The 18921-nt window shown below is 39.5% G+C and overlaps 2 protein-coding genes across 2 annotated transcripts; one reads left to right on the plus strand and one right to left on the minus strand.

The window, feature by feature from the left end:
• Window positions 1-748: 748 nt before the first annotated feature.
• pde5aa (phosphodiesterase 5A, cGMP-specific, a) lies at window positions 749-9516 on the minus strand. Its single transcript, XM_085355996.1, has 20 exons — window positions 9239-9516; window positions 8300-8966; window positions 7510-7593; window positions 7295-7375; window positions 7091-7180; window positions 6845-6997; window positions 6628-6695; window positions 6379-6527; window positions 5697-5872; window positions 5529-5579; window positions 4900-5046; window positions 3963-4091; window positions 2864-2958; window positions 2609-2696; window positions 2326-2426; window positions 2142-2219; window positions 1979-2042; window positions 1802-1876; window positions 1053-1136; window positions 749-871 (listed from the first exon to the last, which is right to left on the minus strand). Exons 1-20 carry the CDS (start codon window positions 9514-9516, stop codon window positions 749-751), a joined length of 2781 nt encoding a protein of 926 aa, XP_085212122.1.
• A 2004-nt stretch (window positions 9517-11520) lies between these two features.
• ppp2r2ca (protein phosphatase 2, regulatory subunit B, gamma a) lies at window positions 11521-16190 on the plus strand. The gene is made up of 9 exons (XM_085355997.1): window positions 11521-11584; window positions 11942-12039; window positions 12162-12345; window positions 13072-13184; window positions 13441-13618; window positions 14742-14906; window positions 14998-15167; window positions 15514-15605; window positions 15893-16190. Exons 1-9 carry the CDS (start codon window positions 11521-11523, stop codon window positions 16188-16190), a joined length of 1362 nt encoding a protein of 453 aa, XP_085212123.1.
• Window positions 16191-18921: the final 2731 nt, after the last annotated feature.

Here is an 18921-nt window from a genome sequence, read left to right on the forward strand (position 1 = left end):
GTAAGTCAGAGCCAATAAAGGGGAACAATTAATAGAATTAGCACAGGGTCAAAGTGCTCCAAAGAGCCATTATGGAAAGAAAGTCAAATCAGATAAAAAATAAAAAAAAATGTAGATGTCAGTAATCTAATAAAATAAATAGTTGAATACAAGTTCACAAAATTGATTATGTACTAATTTGATGGTATGTGGAAAGGAAGCAGTACATTTAAAATACTTATGCATTTGAAAATCTGGATACAGGTCTTACGAAACTCAGTGTAGCACAGATAAAAATACAAATACAGATATGGTGTGCAAATAATCAAAGTCATTTTTCAGACTTTCAAAGCTTCACTGCTAAATAAACAGATTAATGTAGGCTCAATGTGAAGGCAGAGCAGTCCATCCCCTAACCTAACACTCCATACAGAGAGAACATAAATGTGAATGTAGCTTTTAATGTAAAGTACTTTGAGAAGCTATTTAGTACATCTTTACATACAGTAAATGCATTTAATTTGCTATTATATATGTGGCACAATAAGTTGTTTGCAATACAAGTGCAGGAATAATCATAACCGTGAGGGCCACTGCATAACATATTAACCAGTTTGCTCATCAAAGTTCTGATGTGTGAGCAATAGGTCAGTCTTCACTTAGAAGAATGAAGATGGGCAAGCCTCCTTTTAGCCTCTGAAGCCACGTGTCTTCATCTTCTCTCCAGTCCGCTGTTCATTGGTCTGTCTGTGTCTCTCCCTTAAAGTCTTCATGCAGTGAAGTTTTCATTGTTTTCTTTTTCTTGTTCATCAGCAAGTTGCAGCCAGTTTTCTCTGTTCTTCTTACACCCATTTAGCAAAGGAGAGCAGGAGTCAAACAGTCTCGATACAGTCTGAGGAAGGCAAAGACAGAGATGGGATTGTTGATAGAACAGTGGAAATTACAACTGATCTTAAGGGAACAAGATGACAACAAGGTGAATTCTGTGATGAAATATATAAGGACACATGCATGCAAGTAGAATATACAGTTATCTACACATTGCTTACACAATACCAATAGTAATAACACACCTTGTAGAGTGGATAGCAGACCTCATCAATGTATTCAACTTGCATATACGGCAGTCGAGTGCTGTTTTCTCTGTTCATTATGTCCTAGTGAAAAGTAAGCATAAAGTGGCTGTTAAAAAGCACTTAAAGCACTTACAGAAGATCAGATAGAATTGTAAAAGTATGCAGTACTTGAATATGAACATTTATATATGAAGACTGATTCAACCCCAAACACTGCAAGCTACATTAAATTTACTTCACTCTGAATGGGGAAAAATGCATCAGAAATACACAACAGGCTTTATAAAGCTTTATGTATTCAAAGATATTGTTATTTTTGTTATAGTGTAGACAGAGTAACAGTAACATTTTATGAAAACCCTTTTTTGAATCTGTGTAAACAAAATAAGAAATTTTTTTAAACCATAGTGACAAAAATGTGAAGATATTCTGAGACATACCAGTGTTTGTGGTTATGTATTTTTTCAAAGAACAGTCTTTGGCACCGTGATACTGTTATACGACGGGGTAGATGCAATTGTAGCGCAACAAGAAATAGGACAACAGCATGCCTTTTAAACTTAAAAACATTTATCATCAGACTGAAACAAGATATTCACAAATGATTGGATTCTTGTTTGATTCCAAAAAAAATAATATTGATTTAAATTCCTTTTTATGTGCGCACACTTTTTTATCCGGATGTGAGTTCCACTCAACATTTTCAGAATCCTTGGCACACTACAAATCCTGCAAGCTCCACTTACAATGGGTTTGATTTTGAACTCTTCCCTCTCTTTGTCCCCCTGTGCAAAGAACTCCATGGCAACCAAACTGGCAATCTGTTAGGCGGAAGAGTGAGGTTAAGGTTGCAGTGAAAAAGGATTGAGAGATGAAGCATGAAGTGTTTTATTTTTCATTCAGAGCTACTTTGTGAGACCTACTCTTTTTTGTTCAGGCCAAGGCTTTGTGATAGCAGAGAGGTCACTGGCTGTCATCAGCATTGACCTGTGGGGTAAAGTAATAGCTTACAACACAGCGCATTCTCTTGGTTTACCGAGCACAACAATATAATATGCCTCTGATTCTAATTTATGTGATTCTCACCCGAGCAAGTCTCTTTGTTTCTCACTTTTCCAGCTCACTCCGCTTTTGTTAGCAAGAGAAAAGAACTCCTTTCTTCTTCTGAAAAAAAAAAATTAAAAACAGCCAGAAGAAACATGGGTTAAAATAAGACTGACTTAATGTGTAATCTACGTCTTCTATGACATTTTTAATGTTTCAGACGTACTCCATGTAGACAGTCAGGTCTGTGGCAAGGATTGCCCTTTTGATTAAGTGTAATAGAGCTTTGTGCTCTTCAGCAGACAGACCGCTAAGAATCTGACTGCCCTGGAAGATGAGAGAGAGAAAGAAAGTAAATTAAATTGAAGACTACAAGTTCACACACAGAGATCAAAATAATCTAATTATTTCACAAGTGGAATGATTGCAGAATAATAGATATAGTATATGAGCTTCATTTGAACGTCCTGTTGTGTGCATGCAAACATAACTTATTTCTTGCATCTTACAGTGTTGTTTAGGATGAAGACACACAGGTTGTAGTGGTGGTTCTCAAGAGAGGAGTGTCCATATAACTGAGCTAAAGGCTGATGAGTCCTGAGAGAAAAAAGAAAGAAAGAATCAGGACTGAATATAAGTAGGCAGTGACTAATAAGTGTTATAGATAGTACAAATCAAAATAAATACAAATAATTATGGTCTAGATAATTTAGAGTAAAAATAAGTAATGGAGTAAATGTGAGAGATGAAGAAGTAACATTTACCTTTCTATGAAGGAATTATTAACTCCTCTGTGATCAACATCATGATTCAGAGTGGCTATCATCAACGCTAAGATCTCCAGACGAGAAAAAATGGTCTAACATATGAACAGAAAGAAACAGGTTGTAATAATGAAGAAAATTATTTTTCTGCATTTTATAATTGAACGCTTTATAGGAAAAAAAATAATAAGTGAGAAAATAATCATCTGCACATGTATATATTGCACATGTGCTACACAAAATAAAAGAAAGTTTGTATCAATAGGTGGCTCATGTGCTGTCAAAAGTTGATAATAAAAGTTTCTAACAGATAAGATGATAAAGGACCAACCCCAATTGGAGCTGAAGTCTATGGATCCCTACACACGAGTATATGTAAGGGTAAAAAACAGGAAGCAGGAATTTATGGATAGTTGATGATGCAAAATCTCTAAATCATTTTTAATTTTTTTTTGTATTTTAATTGTATTTAAATAATCTCTAATCTAAAAGAATTAAGTGATAAGACAGTAAAATGTTAGATAGTAATGTCATTTTCTATCTGAACAAATACTGAAAAAAAAGTGTAACTGTAATTCTACTATTCAATGTTTGATGTTAAAGAAATGAAGTACGACAAATGATACTTCCATTTTAGTGTTACTAATACCAGTCAGTGAATATCCCACATAATTAAGCTCCAGACTATAACAGATACAAATATGCATAACAGATACAGCTTGGTCCTGGTACAGAGACCCCCAGGGTGGCCATACACCTGGATCTCCAAAAAGCTTAGAACACTGGTGAGTGAATGGCAGAAGTCACTTGAGTTGAGGCGTAGGCATGTGTCTGATTGTTACAGACAGCAGTTAAGAGGTTTTGGCAAGATCTAAAATTAATCCTCTTCCAAACAGTTAAGAGCGCTGAGTATGGAAGGACAACCCTGGCAGTCCTCAACTGACTCCTCCCAAAACTTCTGAGCTACAGGACAGATGAAACTCCGGCGGCATTATGCAAATGTCACAGTGTGACTGTCACATGGACACATAGAATTGATTGTAAATAAAATTATAATAATAGCAACTACAGACCCACTCTGCTTTTACCACAAACTAACCTGGAGTTGGTCTGTTGCCATGAGCATTGCAAACATGCTTTGAGCAGTGCTCACTGCATGGTGCCAGTTGTGGTAGGGCACGTTGTTCCTGTAGCCACGTTTCACAGTCAAAACCCACTGGCAAAGACTCTGGAAGGATGAGATATGTAAAATTGATAAATAATAGAAATTGAGAATATTTAAGGTATTAGGTGATTCTATTGTGCTTTTCTAGTTTGTCAGTAGTGAAATTCCTGTAACTCAAAGAGACATATTGAACTACATATTGTCAAATGTAAGAGCTAATAAGATAACACTAAAATATCCATTATGAACTCATATTCTCCTCTCTCAAAGGTCCTTTTCCCACTAACGTGATTCCTGTTTTGGTGCCTTAGATAAGATGGAGTTAATGAAATGAAAAAAAGACCAATGCCAGTGAAACAAGCTTGAACCACCACAGAACCCCAGGGTTTCACAGTCCTTAACATCAGTAGCTACACAACAGGATTTTACCAAGAAATTCACAGATAACTTGCAGATGCAGCTTGCAGATTTTGACAGAGAAGCTTTTCTTCTTACCAAAATCTCTTTACCCCAACTTTTAAAATGGAACATTGTGAAATGCTTAGTTATTAAACTTTGAATTTTGTGCTTGTTCAAAAGGCACAAACGCCAAACTGGCTTCACACTAACACTGATACAAGCACTATCCTGTATCCTGATTGGAAAAAAGATGTAAAAGAAGCATGATGTGTATGAAAAAGGATTTTTGAATTCATAAATACTTATGAAACAAGCCTATTAATGTCATTTTGTTCTAAAACAAACAAACAAACAAACAAACAAACAAACAAACAAACAAACAAACAAACAAACAAACAAACAAAAATTAACTGTTTCCTCATTTATATGATAAAGAAAATGACGCTACTAATATTAATAGAAGCTGAGCTACCTTGTAGTCTATGTTAAAATCCTGCACCAAATTGAGATCCAGGAACATGCGAATCGTGGATTGTGTTGTCGCGTCTTCTGGCACGCCGAAACCAGAGAAATGGAAGTCTAGAATATTCAGCAATTCAGCAGAAGGAATGGTGGCCTCCTAAAAACACAACCAATAAAAGAAATTGAAATGTACTCTTCAGGACGTTCAAGCACAAACACACACAAACAAAATAGAACTTGAGCTCTTTTCCTCAGTTTACCTAGGTGTGTAAACACAGAAAACCCATCTAGCTTTAACATGGGTGAGGAGGTTACCTTAACACTCACATTCAGTGATAGCAGCTGATCAAGAGCTTTAAGTTGTTAGGGCATTAGTTCTACAATAGCATTAAAGCCTGTAAATCTGGCCTCTTGGAACAAAGCAAGGGTTGATTGCTTGACTACTGCCATAGTGATTAAAAAAATAGGAAGAGTGGAGAAGGAAGGCATTTAACAGAAAGAACAAGGTATATGAAAGAAAAGGGAACAAATGTGTGCGCTATTTACTTTAAATCACTATTTACATGCACGATGCCACGCTGTAACAGGGATAAACTGGATAAAAAGAGAAAGGCTGATTTCTTCCAAAGAAAGCCTCACCTGCAATGCCTGGATTTCCTGCTCTGCTGCAGTGATGTGGTAGGCAAGGACCTGCACAATTACAATAAACAAAGAAAACTCAGAAACAAAACTTTAAGATTTGTTAATGTATGAATTATTTTTCTGACTCTTCTCTAACTTACTAATTGGGCGAGATAGTGTTCTCACCTCCTGTGTGACCTCTATACTGGCCCTCCGCTCCTCAGTGATCTGGACTGCCTGAGCATACTGTAGAGCCAGGCCACAATACACTGCCAGGTCTTCCAGAAGGCGCTCGTCATATCGGTTAAAGACTTCCATTTCATCTGAGGCTCTGCTTTGTTTGTTCATCAGCTGGCACACAGCTAAATGACATTAAAAGACAGATGGTTGTGTAGCTTGAGCACAAAGTTCTTCAAATTATGTTTTTGTTTTTAACACATAGTCTAGTTGCTTTCTGTGGTAAAGCTGAGATGGGCAACTTGTTTTTGGAATCACTGGGAAAAAAAATCACAATAATAATCTCAGCATCTAAATATTCAAGTGGCTAGAAAAGATAACTGGATTAAAAACTGAAACAATTTTATAAAATGTCCAGATCTGGTCTTCTCAGAGCAGATCACAGTAAGTAGTATAAAGACTGAAAAGGTCTAAACAGTAAGTAAGGATTTCTAGCTGTGAAAGGTCACTGCAAATCATCTGTGAAACCTATTATTTTATATTATTTGATACTATTTTATTTTCTATTTTAATAAGAGAGCTTTGTATGCTGTGCTTCATTTGTGCTTGTCTGGTAACAGAGGTGTGAAAGATTTATTTTCAAATTCTATCCTGTTTACAATGTTTACTGCCATTCAAGAAAAGAACTTACCGATAACATTTTCAGATCTCTCATTTCTAACTGGGCAGCAGATGAGACTCCTTTTCAGTTCATCAGAACTCTTCGACATATTAAGTGTTTCCATAGAAGTCAGGGTTCGAAAGGCATATGACGGATCTATATTGCTGAGGTCATGCTCCCTGAAAAATTATACTTTCAAATTACAAAACCCCCCAAATATCCCATATTTGTTTTAAAAGTAAATCACACTCAAGGACTTGCAAAGTCTCCGGACAATACCTTCTGTAGATCTGGCAGGTTGATCCGAGCTCCTCACATTCCAAATGTATAACTCTTGAGAATAAAGTCTGTAATCAAAAGACAAAAATGAAAAACAAAACAAAACAAAACAAAAAAAAATGAAAACATTGTGTATGGCTAAAAATATTGTACTATATTCTAAACAGACAAAGTAATGGAAAACAAGGAAATTGAGCAGGATGTCAAGATAATGTACCTTTTCTTCAGTGTCTGAAGTTTGCTCACTGGGGATAAAGATGGTGCAGTATTGAGCATGTGTAAAGGGCATGATGGTGGCAGCCATCTTACTCAGCATAACTTCAAGGGAATGGTGCTCCTTTGATAGTACTTGTGCCATCTCTATCAAAGCCTGGACCACACATACACACATATGCATGAAGATATTACTTAGATATACATGTTACAAGGCATAAAACGATTTTAAACTGTTCTCTGGCTTTACCTTACTGCGTTTAGCCTCTTGTCTCGCACCTTCATACAGCTGGACATTATCCAGGACAGTCCCCAACACATCCATGTGATTTGACAACACCTTAAAACAAAATCGTATTTATGGGTGGTAAGCATTAAGACAAGGCAAATATCTGACATTATAAATAATGTTTATAATAGAAAAAAATCTCCATACTAAAGTCCAATCCCTCACCTTTTCATCAACGTTTGTGAAAACAGAACGTGATCCATCGCAACTATTTCTTTTGTTGATCATTAGCAGGACACCTAAAACCTGTTCAAAAAAAGAAAACGTTTTATTTACATCCAATCTATATTTAAAATTCTGTTATGACAATGAACAATATGCCACTGAAAAATCCACAGGACATTTACATTAGTTAAAGGTATTTGCAACGGCACACATACCTCTCCCCTATGGTTGCTGATAGGAACACTCAGAACCGTCCTGATCTTTGATGTTTGATCATTGGCTAAGTTGAATCTGGGGTCCTGTTGGGACAAATAAGGAAAACATAAGTGCATGTAAGAGGATCACTTAATATTAATTACTTAACAGCAACATGTTTTAAACATATCCTATCCAACAGTCTTATGTATGTTAGATATTTGTGGCAACTGAGTAGCAACAGACTTTAATACCTAAACTAACTTTAATCTCTTCATAACCCTTTGTTGTTAAGCTATTGGGTCAGCGCTGTTCATCAGCTTTAGCCACATCTGACCAAAAATACCCACACTTCTCAGGATGCTTGGCATCTACCTAGTTATTAGGGACAACCCATGCACACCCACGCTGACTGGGTTTACCTGGTGTTCAACTCTTCCAGGCACACATTCCAAATCACCTTACTTGTGAGGGCAAGAAGAGCTGCTGTGACCACCACCTGTAAGCCTTTTAGACAGCTTTGGCATGAATCTACTTTTGTGGGGGTGTATGTGTGGGCATGTGCGAGGAAAGGACAGTAATCCAAGGTTTATCACTGGAAGCAGTCACTAAAAGGATTAAAAGAAACTGCGTCATCAGGGATTCCCTATCAGGCTTCTTCAAATAGCCATGTCATCATCTCAAAACAGACTTTCAGGAAATGGGTGACTCATTAAACATGCAGTCCTCATTTCTGATTTTTAATCCCTCGTCTGTGCCCTGGAACATGGGAGTTAAGCTTACATGTACAATCATGACATCAACATTTACCTCAGATGCATCTCTTAGATTTATTGGTGAAGCTGTAGCCATTACGCATCCCATGATCCCTTTTACCAGTTCTAGATGAGCTTGGCTGTATGGGTTTCCCTCATTCAAGTGCCCCAGTGATGTTAGGGCTATCACGTCTTCCAAGCTACTCCTTCCACCACAGTGTTTCCGTACAAGAGAGAGCGAACCACCCTCTGCTCCCAGTAGCTCCCCAACATGGATCACAGTCCCCTGGCAGAGCTCTGCTAAAGAACCCATACAGCTTAGGCCTTCTCCTAGGAGCCCCATCATCCAAGGGCAGCCGTCACCATGGCCACATGATGTGGGTGGAAAAAACTGTGGAGGGTGGGGTAAGCTAGATGAGCAGGGGCAAACGGGAGCTCGTGGTTGACAGGGAGAAAACTGAAAACGGGAACAACGAGGTAAGCAGAGACAGCATGGTGAATGGCTTTCTTTAACATCTGGACCAAAGTGGTCCATCCATTCAGGGACACTGAGATTTGAAGCGAGGCGTCTGTCTGTCAAAGTTAAAACGTTCAGGTCTGAGCTTCTCAATTGGGAAGAATTTCTCCGATAAGGTGCCTTCATGAGCGCCTCGGAATGGTCAGAGCTCCTCCTTTGAAACCTTGACAGAAGTGGGGACATTTCTGTCTGTGGACAACTGACCCTGAAATCATACACAAATTACACGATTTATTTAAAAGCAAAACTAAAATAAAGTACTTAAAATTTGTATAAAAAGTATTAAACGTATATGTGGAAACATAATTTTATCTAATGCAGCTTATATTTTCATTACTAATAAAGTGTTCACCTTTACAAGCGTTTTATTCAACAAAAGTTTGTTAAAAACGTTTTAATCGCACATTATAATTTTGAGGGATCTGAGTAATTTGAGTTTCAGCTAAAACTGTAGAGGTATAAAATGTAAACTCTTACGCTGAGGTTCTGCGTAAAAAGTAAGCCCTTGTGAAGTCGGAGTGGTCATCCAACCATGCGTCCTCTTGGTAGCTTGTCGTACCATCTCCAAACTTCCTGCTATGCAACCTGGACCTTGGACTCCACAGTGGGGAGAAGAACCAGCCCGCGCCTTGCACCATCGGCGAGTCGCTCACGATTCCCCTGCGCATCGACTCCGCGCCAGCGTCCGGAGATGCCCCAGGACTCACGCTGCCAGGCTCCATGGACTCTAGCGCTTCAGAGTGAAGGCAGGGCATCCCCTCGCTCAGGTAAATCGAGAAAAGATCGGTTAAACTCAGTTTTTACGCCCAGTGAGCTATCTAAGAGAAACACCTCGAACGCGAGGAGGCAGAAAGTAAGACAGACTAACGACTTGCCAGAGAGCAGAGCATAAAGAGCCCGTGAAAACGATTGCGTCAAGGTAATCCCTTGACCTTTATTTAGCCGATATCCACTAAAGGAACCTGATTAAATGGATTTGCTCTAACCCCCGGCTCGTACATGTTATGAACTCGTCATTTAAATTTAACACCTGTGTCCAAGTGTCCAAAAAAGTAAATATCTTAGAACTAGGAAAACCAACCTATTGTGATATTTATTTGTACAATAACAAAAAAGCACCAACATGTCCTCATTTAAATAGTAAATAATAGGTTAATCCTAATTATTTGGCTTGGTGTAAACTGAATGCCAACTGTATACCAGTCAAGTACATTTCATTTAGCCAGATTCTGTTAAATACATTTATCCGTGCAACATAAGTACAACATAACATAAATTGTACTCCTTGCAAAGAAAAGAAAAGAAAAGAAAAGCCGAAGATCATAAAAGCAAGGTGACCAGAACAATGTTTATTTAGTTTTTAGGGAATATCACACAGTGCTGTAATAAGAAAGGGCTTTTCAAACATTCTTTGACTGATATCTTGTTTATCCTTTTCTTATCATGTTTTATTTTCTGGAGACAAATAACTGAAATTGTAGCGACATACCATCAATTGGTGTGTGAGGTTTTAAAAGTTTCTTTTAAAGAATTTTTCTTTCATCTGTTTAAATTGCTCTGCAGTCCTCAATATTATTTTTACTTTGGACAGAAAACTGCATGCTGGTATGTGCCACTCAGTATTTAAGGGCTCCCTCTGCTGGTCTTGGGTACTTCTCATCACCTGCAGTGGGTGGATCCTCCAGTGACAGCTATACTGTGATTGGCTGCTCCAGTAGGAGGCTGCCATGACACATTGGATGCTGCACAGATCCACAGCATCAGCAGGCAACGGACCTCCATCCTCCTCGTTATCCCTCTCTCTTTCTCTTTTTTCTCCTCCTTTGCCTCTCCTCCTCTCACTACTACCCCTGCTCTCTCTTCTCTGTCCCTTCTCCTCCCACTTGGAAAGACACGCAGGCCTGTTTGAGTACACTGCAGCAGAGGTCCATTAACACAACAGCAGCAGGAATAGCAGCAGCAGCGACAGCAGCAGGCGGACTGGTAGGTGTGCTGAGGCCTGTCTCCCTCCTTATTGCAGCACAGGCAAGACATCGCATTCTCCTCTGATCACTGTCAAGGACTATCTTTTTGAGAAGTGTGCGTGCATGTGAGAGCAGGAATCTGGCAAGTAGTCAAAGAGGACTACCACACCCTGGGAACATTATTACCAGTGGTAGGGCTGAATGTAGCAGCTGATATTTTCATTCTCATGCTATGTTCATTACGTACTTATTTCTGAGCTTAAACACAAGGATTCATCTTTTGCTTTTCTCTGCTCTAGTTGTTTGTTGCTTTTCCTTCATTCTACAGCACTGTGATTTGATTCAGCACCCACTAGGCCTTGTTCGTCTACACACGTGTCTTTGCTAATGAATGCATTGAATGTCTAACTAAGGTCACATCATTTGCCATGCTGTGGGCAAATATTGTCAGCCTACCTAATGACAGCCTTCGTCTTTCCTTTCCAAAGCTGTCTTCATCACCAGCCTCTCCATCCACCGTTCTCTCTTCTGTCCTCCTGCATCTTAATTTCCTCTCACTCCCATTCCTCTTTCCTAAAACCCTGTTCCTCCTTCCCCCGCCCCTTGCATTCCAGTCTCAATCTCTTCGACGTGCCTTTTCTTCTTCCTGCCGGCTGGTTTCCCAGGATGCCTTTTTCCAGGCCGCTCCGTTAGGCCCTACCAGCATGGGCGGAGACTGGGTGGAGAGAGACATTACGGATTGGACCCTTCCCCTCAGGACGGGCGCACTGGCGGGTCACCCTCCCTCAGCTTCAGATGGGCGAGGACGCTGAGAGCCCCAAAATCAACCACACCTTCCTGCGAGACTACGTCACTGAAGGTAGAGCGGACGATGTCTCGCTGCCATCTCTGTGGTGTCAGATAACATACTGGTATAATTGAACAGATTAATTTCAGCTTCCTGCATTGCACAGTAGAAGGAATGTATGATGACACTGCCTGACTCAGCAACAGACACTTTCATAATTTAAATTTTCCTTAGGCATCATAGACATAAATGGTTGATTTATGGTTTAGAGTAACTGAAATAATATGTGATTTTATTAATTTTTCTTTCATTGCCAGCCTTTTCTACATTGTTATGGTCACTTAATTATCTGTGCTTTTTTTGCCATGTCTGCCTAACGTTCTCGCTACTCTATCATTGCTGCCTCCAATGTTCCTATCTTCCTTACAGCTGATGTCATCTCTACAGTGGAGTTTAACCAGACAGGGGACCTTCTGGCCACGGGGGACAAAGGTGGCCGGGTGGTCATCTTTCAGAGAGAGACTGAGGTTAGTTTACAATGCAAAACCACCACTTTCTGTACACATGCTTTTTTAAAAAAAATAGCTTCGTACACATACTGTAAATGCATGCTGAAAGCCGTGTTTTCCTCACTGTCTGCCCTGGGCAGCCGAAAGGTGAATCAGAGGAGGTGGGCGAGACAGGGGACTCTGGGGAGTACAATGTCTACAGCACGTTTCAGAGCCACGAGCCTGACTTTGACTACCTGAAGAGTGTGGAGATAGAAGAAAAAATTAACAAGATCAGATGGCTGCCACAGCAGAACGCAGCACATTTCCTCCTCTCCACCAATGGTGAGAAATCAGTGACTTCTCAGTCTCTATCAGAACATCATATTGATTGTTGGTTGTCGTAAAATGAAGTACAGGAAGTATACATGCATATAGGTTTTATCTATCTATCTATCTATCTATCTATCTATCTATCTATCTATCTATCTATCTATCTATCTATCTATCTATCTATCTATCTATCTATCTATCTATCTATCTATCTATCTATCTATCTATCTATCTATCTATCTATCTATATATTGAGAGATAGTGAGAGAGAGAGATTTGTTATAAATAGCAGTTGTTTTTGCTTGATATGGCACAGGTATCGCTTACACACTTTGGTTTCAAACTACCTCCAATTTCCAAAATTATGGCAGCCTTGTGTCATCTTTTATTACCTACATAGAATTAAATAACATCAAGATAGTCTTTGGAGTCTCACTTACGGGTGCAATAATGGCACAGAAAAAAAAATCTAAATTTGGTGCATGAATTAAGTATTATGTTTTAAATTAGCTGCAAATGTGATTTTTGTTGTGCTTTGCAATTTTCAATGAATGTAATCATCGTCAAAGGAGCTTGCAAAGAAAAGCGTCTGGACTTCTTTAAGTTCTAGCAACTCAAAGAAGTCCAGACGCTTTTCTTTGCAAGCTCCTTTGACTACGATGACCTGGATGACTGAGAACCTTCACAGACGAATGTAATCATCATTTTCTGGCACGCAAATCCCGATGCCTGTCACAGATAAGACTATTAAACTGTGGAAGGTAAGCGAGAGAGACAAGAGACCAGAAGGATACAACCTGAAAGATGAGGAGGGACGGCTCAAGGACATCTCTACCATCACCTCTCTACAGGTACTCGGACACACACATACAACTGCACACTTTCATTTTGTTGGGTATGCCTGATACAAGTATTTATCAGGCTAACATTTAATCATCAAATCAAGTGTCTGTCTTTTTGCTCCTGTCCTTAAATGATCCATGGCTCTACTGTCCTCCAATTATGTCCTTTCTCATTGTTGTCTTTCTTTTTGCCCTATGATTTACTCCTCCTGTTCTTATCACCTCCTCCCTTCCGCCTTAAATCTTTTATCTCTCACCATTTAAGGTGCCAGTGCTGAAACCTACAGATCTAATGGTGGAGGTCCGTCCCAGAAGAGTATTCGCTAATGGACATACCTACCATGTCAACTCCATCTCAGTCAACAGCGATGGGGAAACCTACCTGTCTGCTGACGACCTCCGCATCAACATGTGGCACCTGGGCATCACAGACCGCAGTTTCAGTATCCTTACTGTCTTTTTTTTGTATTATAACACACTATTTTCAGTTTAACCAACCATGACCATTTGCTTTAAATAATTCTATAGCTCCTCTCAGACTTTTGTGTGGTGGAAACTCCTTCAATTTTACAGAGAATTCAGCGGTATGAATTAGATCACTGTTCATTGTTAAAGTATAACTGTATCCTTATGGTAATTGTAAAACAGCAATGAGAACAATATACCTAAACAGGTAAAGATTCCTGTCTACACCAAAAGGGAAAAAAAAAAAGAAAAAGTGCAATATACGTCAGTAAGCTTTTTTTGTGTTTGATTTTATGGTGAAGTGTCCATAAAGGATAAAATCTCATTTTAATTGTGTTAAGGTACACTGTAAAACAATTCATGCTAGTATGTTAGTGTGCATGATTTTAGTTATCAATACTGATCATTATGTATGTAGTTTCCTTACTAAAGAAAAAGAAATTGAGCAGTGTTGGGAACGCATCCCATATGCTTCTAATCTGTGTTTGTATTTCATCCACTGTTATCTAAATTTATGCCTAAAATATCACGGAGCCAATTTCAGGTTATGTACAGTAATCATAACCAATCATCCAAATTCATCTTCTGATTTATACTTAATGTAAACAACGTGACTCTGATTGGATTTGTGTTTCCATTATAATGCTGAGTAGTCAGTGCAGGTGGTAGCATGTGGGACTGGCTGCATGTTGTGATTTCCCCATTCAAATGGAAGCTGACCTAGAAAATCATAGAGGCATCTATGGAAGACGAGTTTAAATAATTCACACGGCAGTACACTTTCTTCTGAGCCACACAGGACTACCACAAATAGAACAGAGAGGAACAGCCTGTGCATGCATATTGGGGATAGGATGGGGTGCAGTTTTTTTTTTTTCCGGGATGTCTTTATGAATTTAGGTTGTGAACGTGTAGATCATCTGAAAATAAAAAGACTGCATGGATGAATATAAGTGATTTGTTTGCATGTCTGCTGCCTCAATTGACAAAATGTAAACATAGTCATGGAATTCGGTGTGGCTGTGGTAGAAACCCAGCTCGCCAGATTTATGTGGTGCTTAATGTCTGCGCTGTTTGTTCCTTGATGGCTCTGCTTCTCAGATATTGTAGACATCAAACCAGCAAACATGGAGGATCTGACGGAGGTGATAACAGCGGCAGAGTTCCACCCTCACCACTGCCACTTGTTCGTGTACAGCAGCAGCAAGGGAACGCTGCGCCTCTGTGACATGAGAGCCTCGGCTCTCTGCGACAAACATACCAAACGTGAGGAAACATTTTAAAGAGTTTACTGCAAGCTGTGCATGAGGAATCCTGCTCTCACGAAAGCAATGCAATTATATTTCTGTCTGATTAGTTTTTGAGGAGCCTGAGGATCCAGGGAACCGCTCCTTCTTCTCAGAGATTATTTCCTCTGTGTCGGATGTTAAGTTCAGCCATAGCGGACGTTACCTGCTGACCAGAGACTACCTCACCGCTAAGGTGTGGGATATCAATATGGATAAAGGCCCAGTGGAGACCTTTCAGGTAGAGGATTTTACCTGCACCTATTTGGAAATTGTATTCATTATTTGTCTGACATAAAATCTGTCCGAATCAAATTTGAAAATTTTGGGTGTTTGTTATGCTTTTCAAATTCAAAATACATATATTTTTACATTCATACACAATTCATTCAGTTGATCAGCATAATTCAGCAGCATCAACTTGATCCCAAAGAAAATCTGGAAGCCTTTTCTCATTTTTACTGCCGGTGTATTATACATGAGAGCAAAGTACAAGAAAGAAGATTAAAATGCCAAAATGTGAGCGTCCTGAGCAGGATAATGCTACCTTCCCCAAAACTTAAGCTGACTGTTTGCATCATCCCCAGGTCCATGAATACCTGAGGAGTAAGCTGTGTTCCCTCTACGAAAACGACTGCATCTTTGACAAGTTTGAGTGTGTTTGGAACAGCTCAGACAGGTAAGAGGCGGTGGGGGGACAGACAAAGTACAGCTTAAGTAGATTTGGAAGCAAAAACAGACTGCTGTGTCAGTGTGTTACTGCTTACAGTGATTTCCTAAATGCCCGGCCTCCTGCTTTATCCGACGTTTAAATCAATCCCAGAGACAAGCTTTACAGACATCAAATCAATCCTCATGTATTCAGTTTGCTTTTTCCTCTTTTCCTCCCCCTCATTCTACCACGAACACTGCTTGTCTCTTCCCGCTCTTTACTTCCTTTCGCCTCTCCTTTCCTCCATGATCCAGCGTGATTATGACAGGGGCGTACAACAGCTTCTTCCGGATGTTCGACAGGGAGACAGGCCGAGGCGTAACCCTGGAGGCCTGGCGAGAGAGCAGCAAGCCCCGGGCTGTACTGCGAACCCGCCGTGTGTACACTGGCGGTAAACGTCGCAGGGGCGATGTGGGCGTCGATAGCTTGGACTTCACCAAGAAAATCCTGCACATGGCTTGGCACCCATCTGAAAATATAATTGCCATAGCAGCCACCAACAATCTGTACATCTTCCAGGATCGTGTCAACCCAGAAACGCAGGCACAGTGACAAGAATGGAAATATGAACAGAAGCAGACACAGTACTTTTTATCAAAGTGTCACAGAAATGCAAAGAGTGACTGGAATATATTTGGATGTTCTATCGAGGGCATGGAGAGTGGCATGTTTGATGACATGCTTTGATGCAGAGTCTGTACATAATTGGAATAATCATAAAATAACAAGACTCTTTATTCAGTTCATTTTATTTAAAGGTGTTTAATCTAATCACCGAACTGAACTGATCTAGTACCCATCGGGACATTTGATTGATTGATTTATTTTTGGCTGCACTCTACTTCCACTTTTTGAAGATGTTTGTCTAACTGCCCCACTGTTGGGGCAGTCAATGAGGTGCAGGGACACCTCTCGATCTGCAGTGACTCAGTGCTGTTCCTCACACCGTGTTGCACTTCCCATTAATGTTCTGGTTACCTTTCACATAAAAATGGAAGATATGTGCTAGCTAGCATTTGAGAGGTAATTTCTAAATGCTACAGAATATACCGATAGAATGGCTGGAAAACTTTACCAGGCATTTAATCCAAATCTAATTGTTTTCACTAGGGTGAGGTATCAGGAATGGTGTTATTGTATAGTTCACAACAGTCTCCTAAAAGTTTTTTCTTCTTTGTCGTGTGACAACAGCAATTCAGTCTCTCCTTCAGAGCAGTGCTCTGGGGGAACGCACGAATAACTGTCCCGTAATCTTTTCCCCGTTCACGTTGCAATAATAACACTAACAAAACACAGTGCAGCACCATTCCTGCTTTAATACATGAGCTCTTCTTCTACAGGTAACAAAAAAATGTACACACTCTTTTTACTGTTTGCTGTAAATAGTCTGTGTTTTTTTTTAAAGGCGGTACCAATTTTCAGTTCCAGAGAGCTAAGAAAAAAAAGCATTTTGTCAAGGACACTCTAAATCGGTGTGAGATCTCATTTATAATAAGGTTTGTGGAATCACACTTTATCAGATATTTTCTCGTAGCAGTATATAGGTAGTTGTCGCTGGCTGTAGAGAGGACGGGGTAAAATTGTGCACAAAAAACACTAACTGTTTGGTTGTGTATATTAAGCCCTTATTGTGTTTTGATTGCTGTATCATGGTAATCTCATGTAAAAAAGAAAAAAAAAGAAAAAGAGGAAAGAAACAAATCCACATGCTTATATGAGAAAACATAGCAGTTGAAGGAGGCAGTGTGTGTATTGATGGGGGAATCTTGCAGTTTGGACAAACTTGAATTCTAAGCACATCGTTTATCGTTGAGACTCCCAAATTTAAATCAAAGTTGACTTTGTGTCCAGTGTGCTTGGAGGTTAGAGGTTATCATCAGTGCAATAGCTCATCACAGCAGTAATGTCATGTGAATTCATACTATCACAAGATCTTAATGTCATTACACCGTATACCTCACAGCGCCACATGCTACTCTGCGGTGCGACTCTGAAAGCCTGGGATGTACAGCAGTACAGTAAGGTGATGTCCGTGTTGGATCGCGTGAGACTTGTGTGTTTACAGTGAAGTACTTTATTTTCAAGTGACCTTGGCCCTGATGGGATTATTGTAAGTGGTTTAAATGTGTACTGTAGTGGGTGGGGTAACATAACCAGTGCAAAGGTAGAGAATATCAAGTCCCTTTGCACATTTTCAAAATCTGAAGAATCAACAGTGTAAAGAAATAACTGCTGTCACACCTGCTTCCTCCTCTCTCCCTCATGCCCGTTTGGTTTTCCAAGTTGCTGTTCACACACATCTGTGTTATCTGCCTGTAGCTAAGATGGTTTTCTTATGGGCATATATATTTTTTGTCTTCACTACCAGCCAGTGTTATCATGTGCAGGTACAGTTTTTCACTTATTGATTTAACATGTACGACACAGCAAAATCCATGATGACGACAACCCACAAGAAAACGGTTTTACATAGTGAAGGGCCTTGTGAAGCATTATGTAAGCTCCGAGGTTCATCCCTGCAGTGGCGAAATGTAGTTTAGAACAAGTCAGTTGTAATCGCATCATAACCACCAACACATACAACCAGTGAGACGATTTGTGTTCGGGAGCACAGCAGCAGCAGCATGTCGCCATTACTCAATGCTACTAGCGTGTATATCTATCATGCTTTAAAAATCTAACAGTACGAAAACATAACTCATATGAGGTGAATGAAAGGAATGTGCATTAATAAAATAACATAAAATCTAACAAAAATGTGTTGGATTTCATTTTAATGTCTGTCCTCATTTAATAGATTCTGCTTTTTGTCTCATCACCAAAAAAGAAATATATATATAAAAAATATATTAATCTGAATAAAACCTTTCACAAGAGATTTCCCCCCCCCAATTCAAGCATTTTAATAGACACCCCATTTAACTCCACCAGTGGAAAAAAAAAAGGCACTCACATTTACAGTGTCGAGGCTCAACGTCAGCAATTGTAATCCACACGAGCATTGAGGTTACAGATTGATAGTGTTTATGTGTAAAGCTTTTCATACACCACCACTGCATTACTGTACTGTGTAAACCAGATAGCTAGGAAAACCCCCATTTCAAAAATAAATTAATCATTCATTACTGTTATTTTAACTATCCGTCCATCCATCTTCTTCCACGTATCCAATTCAGGGCTGCTGGAGCTTATGGAGCTTAGGGTTGAGAGGTGGCGATACACTCTGGGCACATCGCCAATCTTTCACAGGGCTTATTTTAATTATGTGTACAATATTTTCTTT

This window comes from Diplotaxodon limnothrissa, linkage group LG6 (assembly GCF_057381915.1).
Source record: "Diplotaxodon limnothrissa isolate DT_005_m linkage group LG6, D_limnothrissa_male_GT1.1, whole genome shotgun sequence".
Classification (NCBI taxonomy): domain Eukaryota; kingdom Metazoa; phylum Chordata; class Actinopteri; order Cichliformes; family Cichlidae; genus Diplotaxodon; species Diplotaxodon limnothrissa.

Bases quoted from the DNA above. Each gene is read 5' to 3' on its own strand.
- pde5aa (XM_085355996.1), bottom strand. From the start codon at position 9,516: ATGCCCTGCCTTCACTCTGAAGCGCTAGAGTCCATGGAGCCTGGCAGC. The intron at 8,967-9,238 runs GTAAGAGTTTAC...GTATGATTTCAG, and splicing joins TTTTTACGCAGAACCTCAGC to GGTCAGTTGTCCACAGACAG. The intron at 2,220-2,325 runs GTACGTCTGAAA...TTTTTTTTTCAG, and splicing joins GACCTGACTGTCTACATGGA to AAGAAGAAAGGAGTTCTTTT.
- ppp2r2ca (XM_085355997.1), top strand. From the start codon at position 11,521: ATGGGCGAGGACGCTGAGAGCCCCAAAATCAACCACACCTTCCTGCGA. The intron at 12,040-12,161 runs GTTAGTTTACAA...TGCCCTGGGCAG, and splicing joins TCTTTCAGAGAGAGACTGAG to CCGAAAGGTGAATCAGAGGA. The intron at 13,619-14,741 runs GTATCCTTACTG...TCTGCTTCTCAG, and splicing joins CATCACAGACCGCAGTTTCA to ATATTGTAGACATCAAACCA.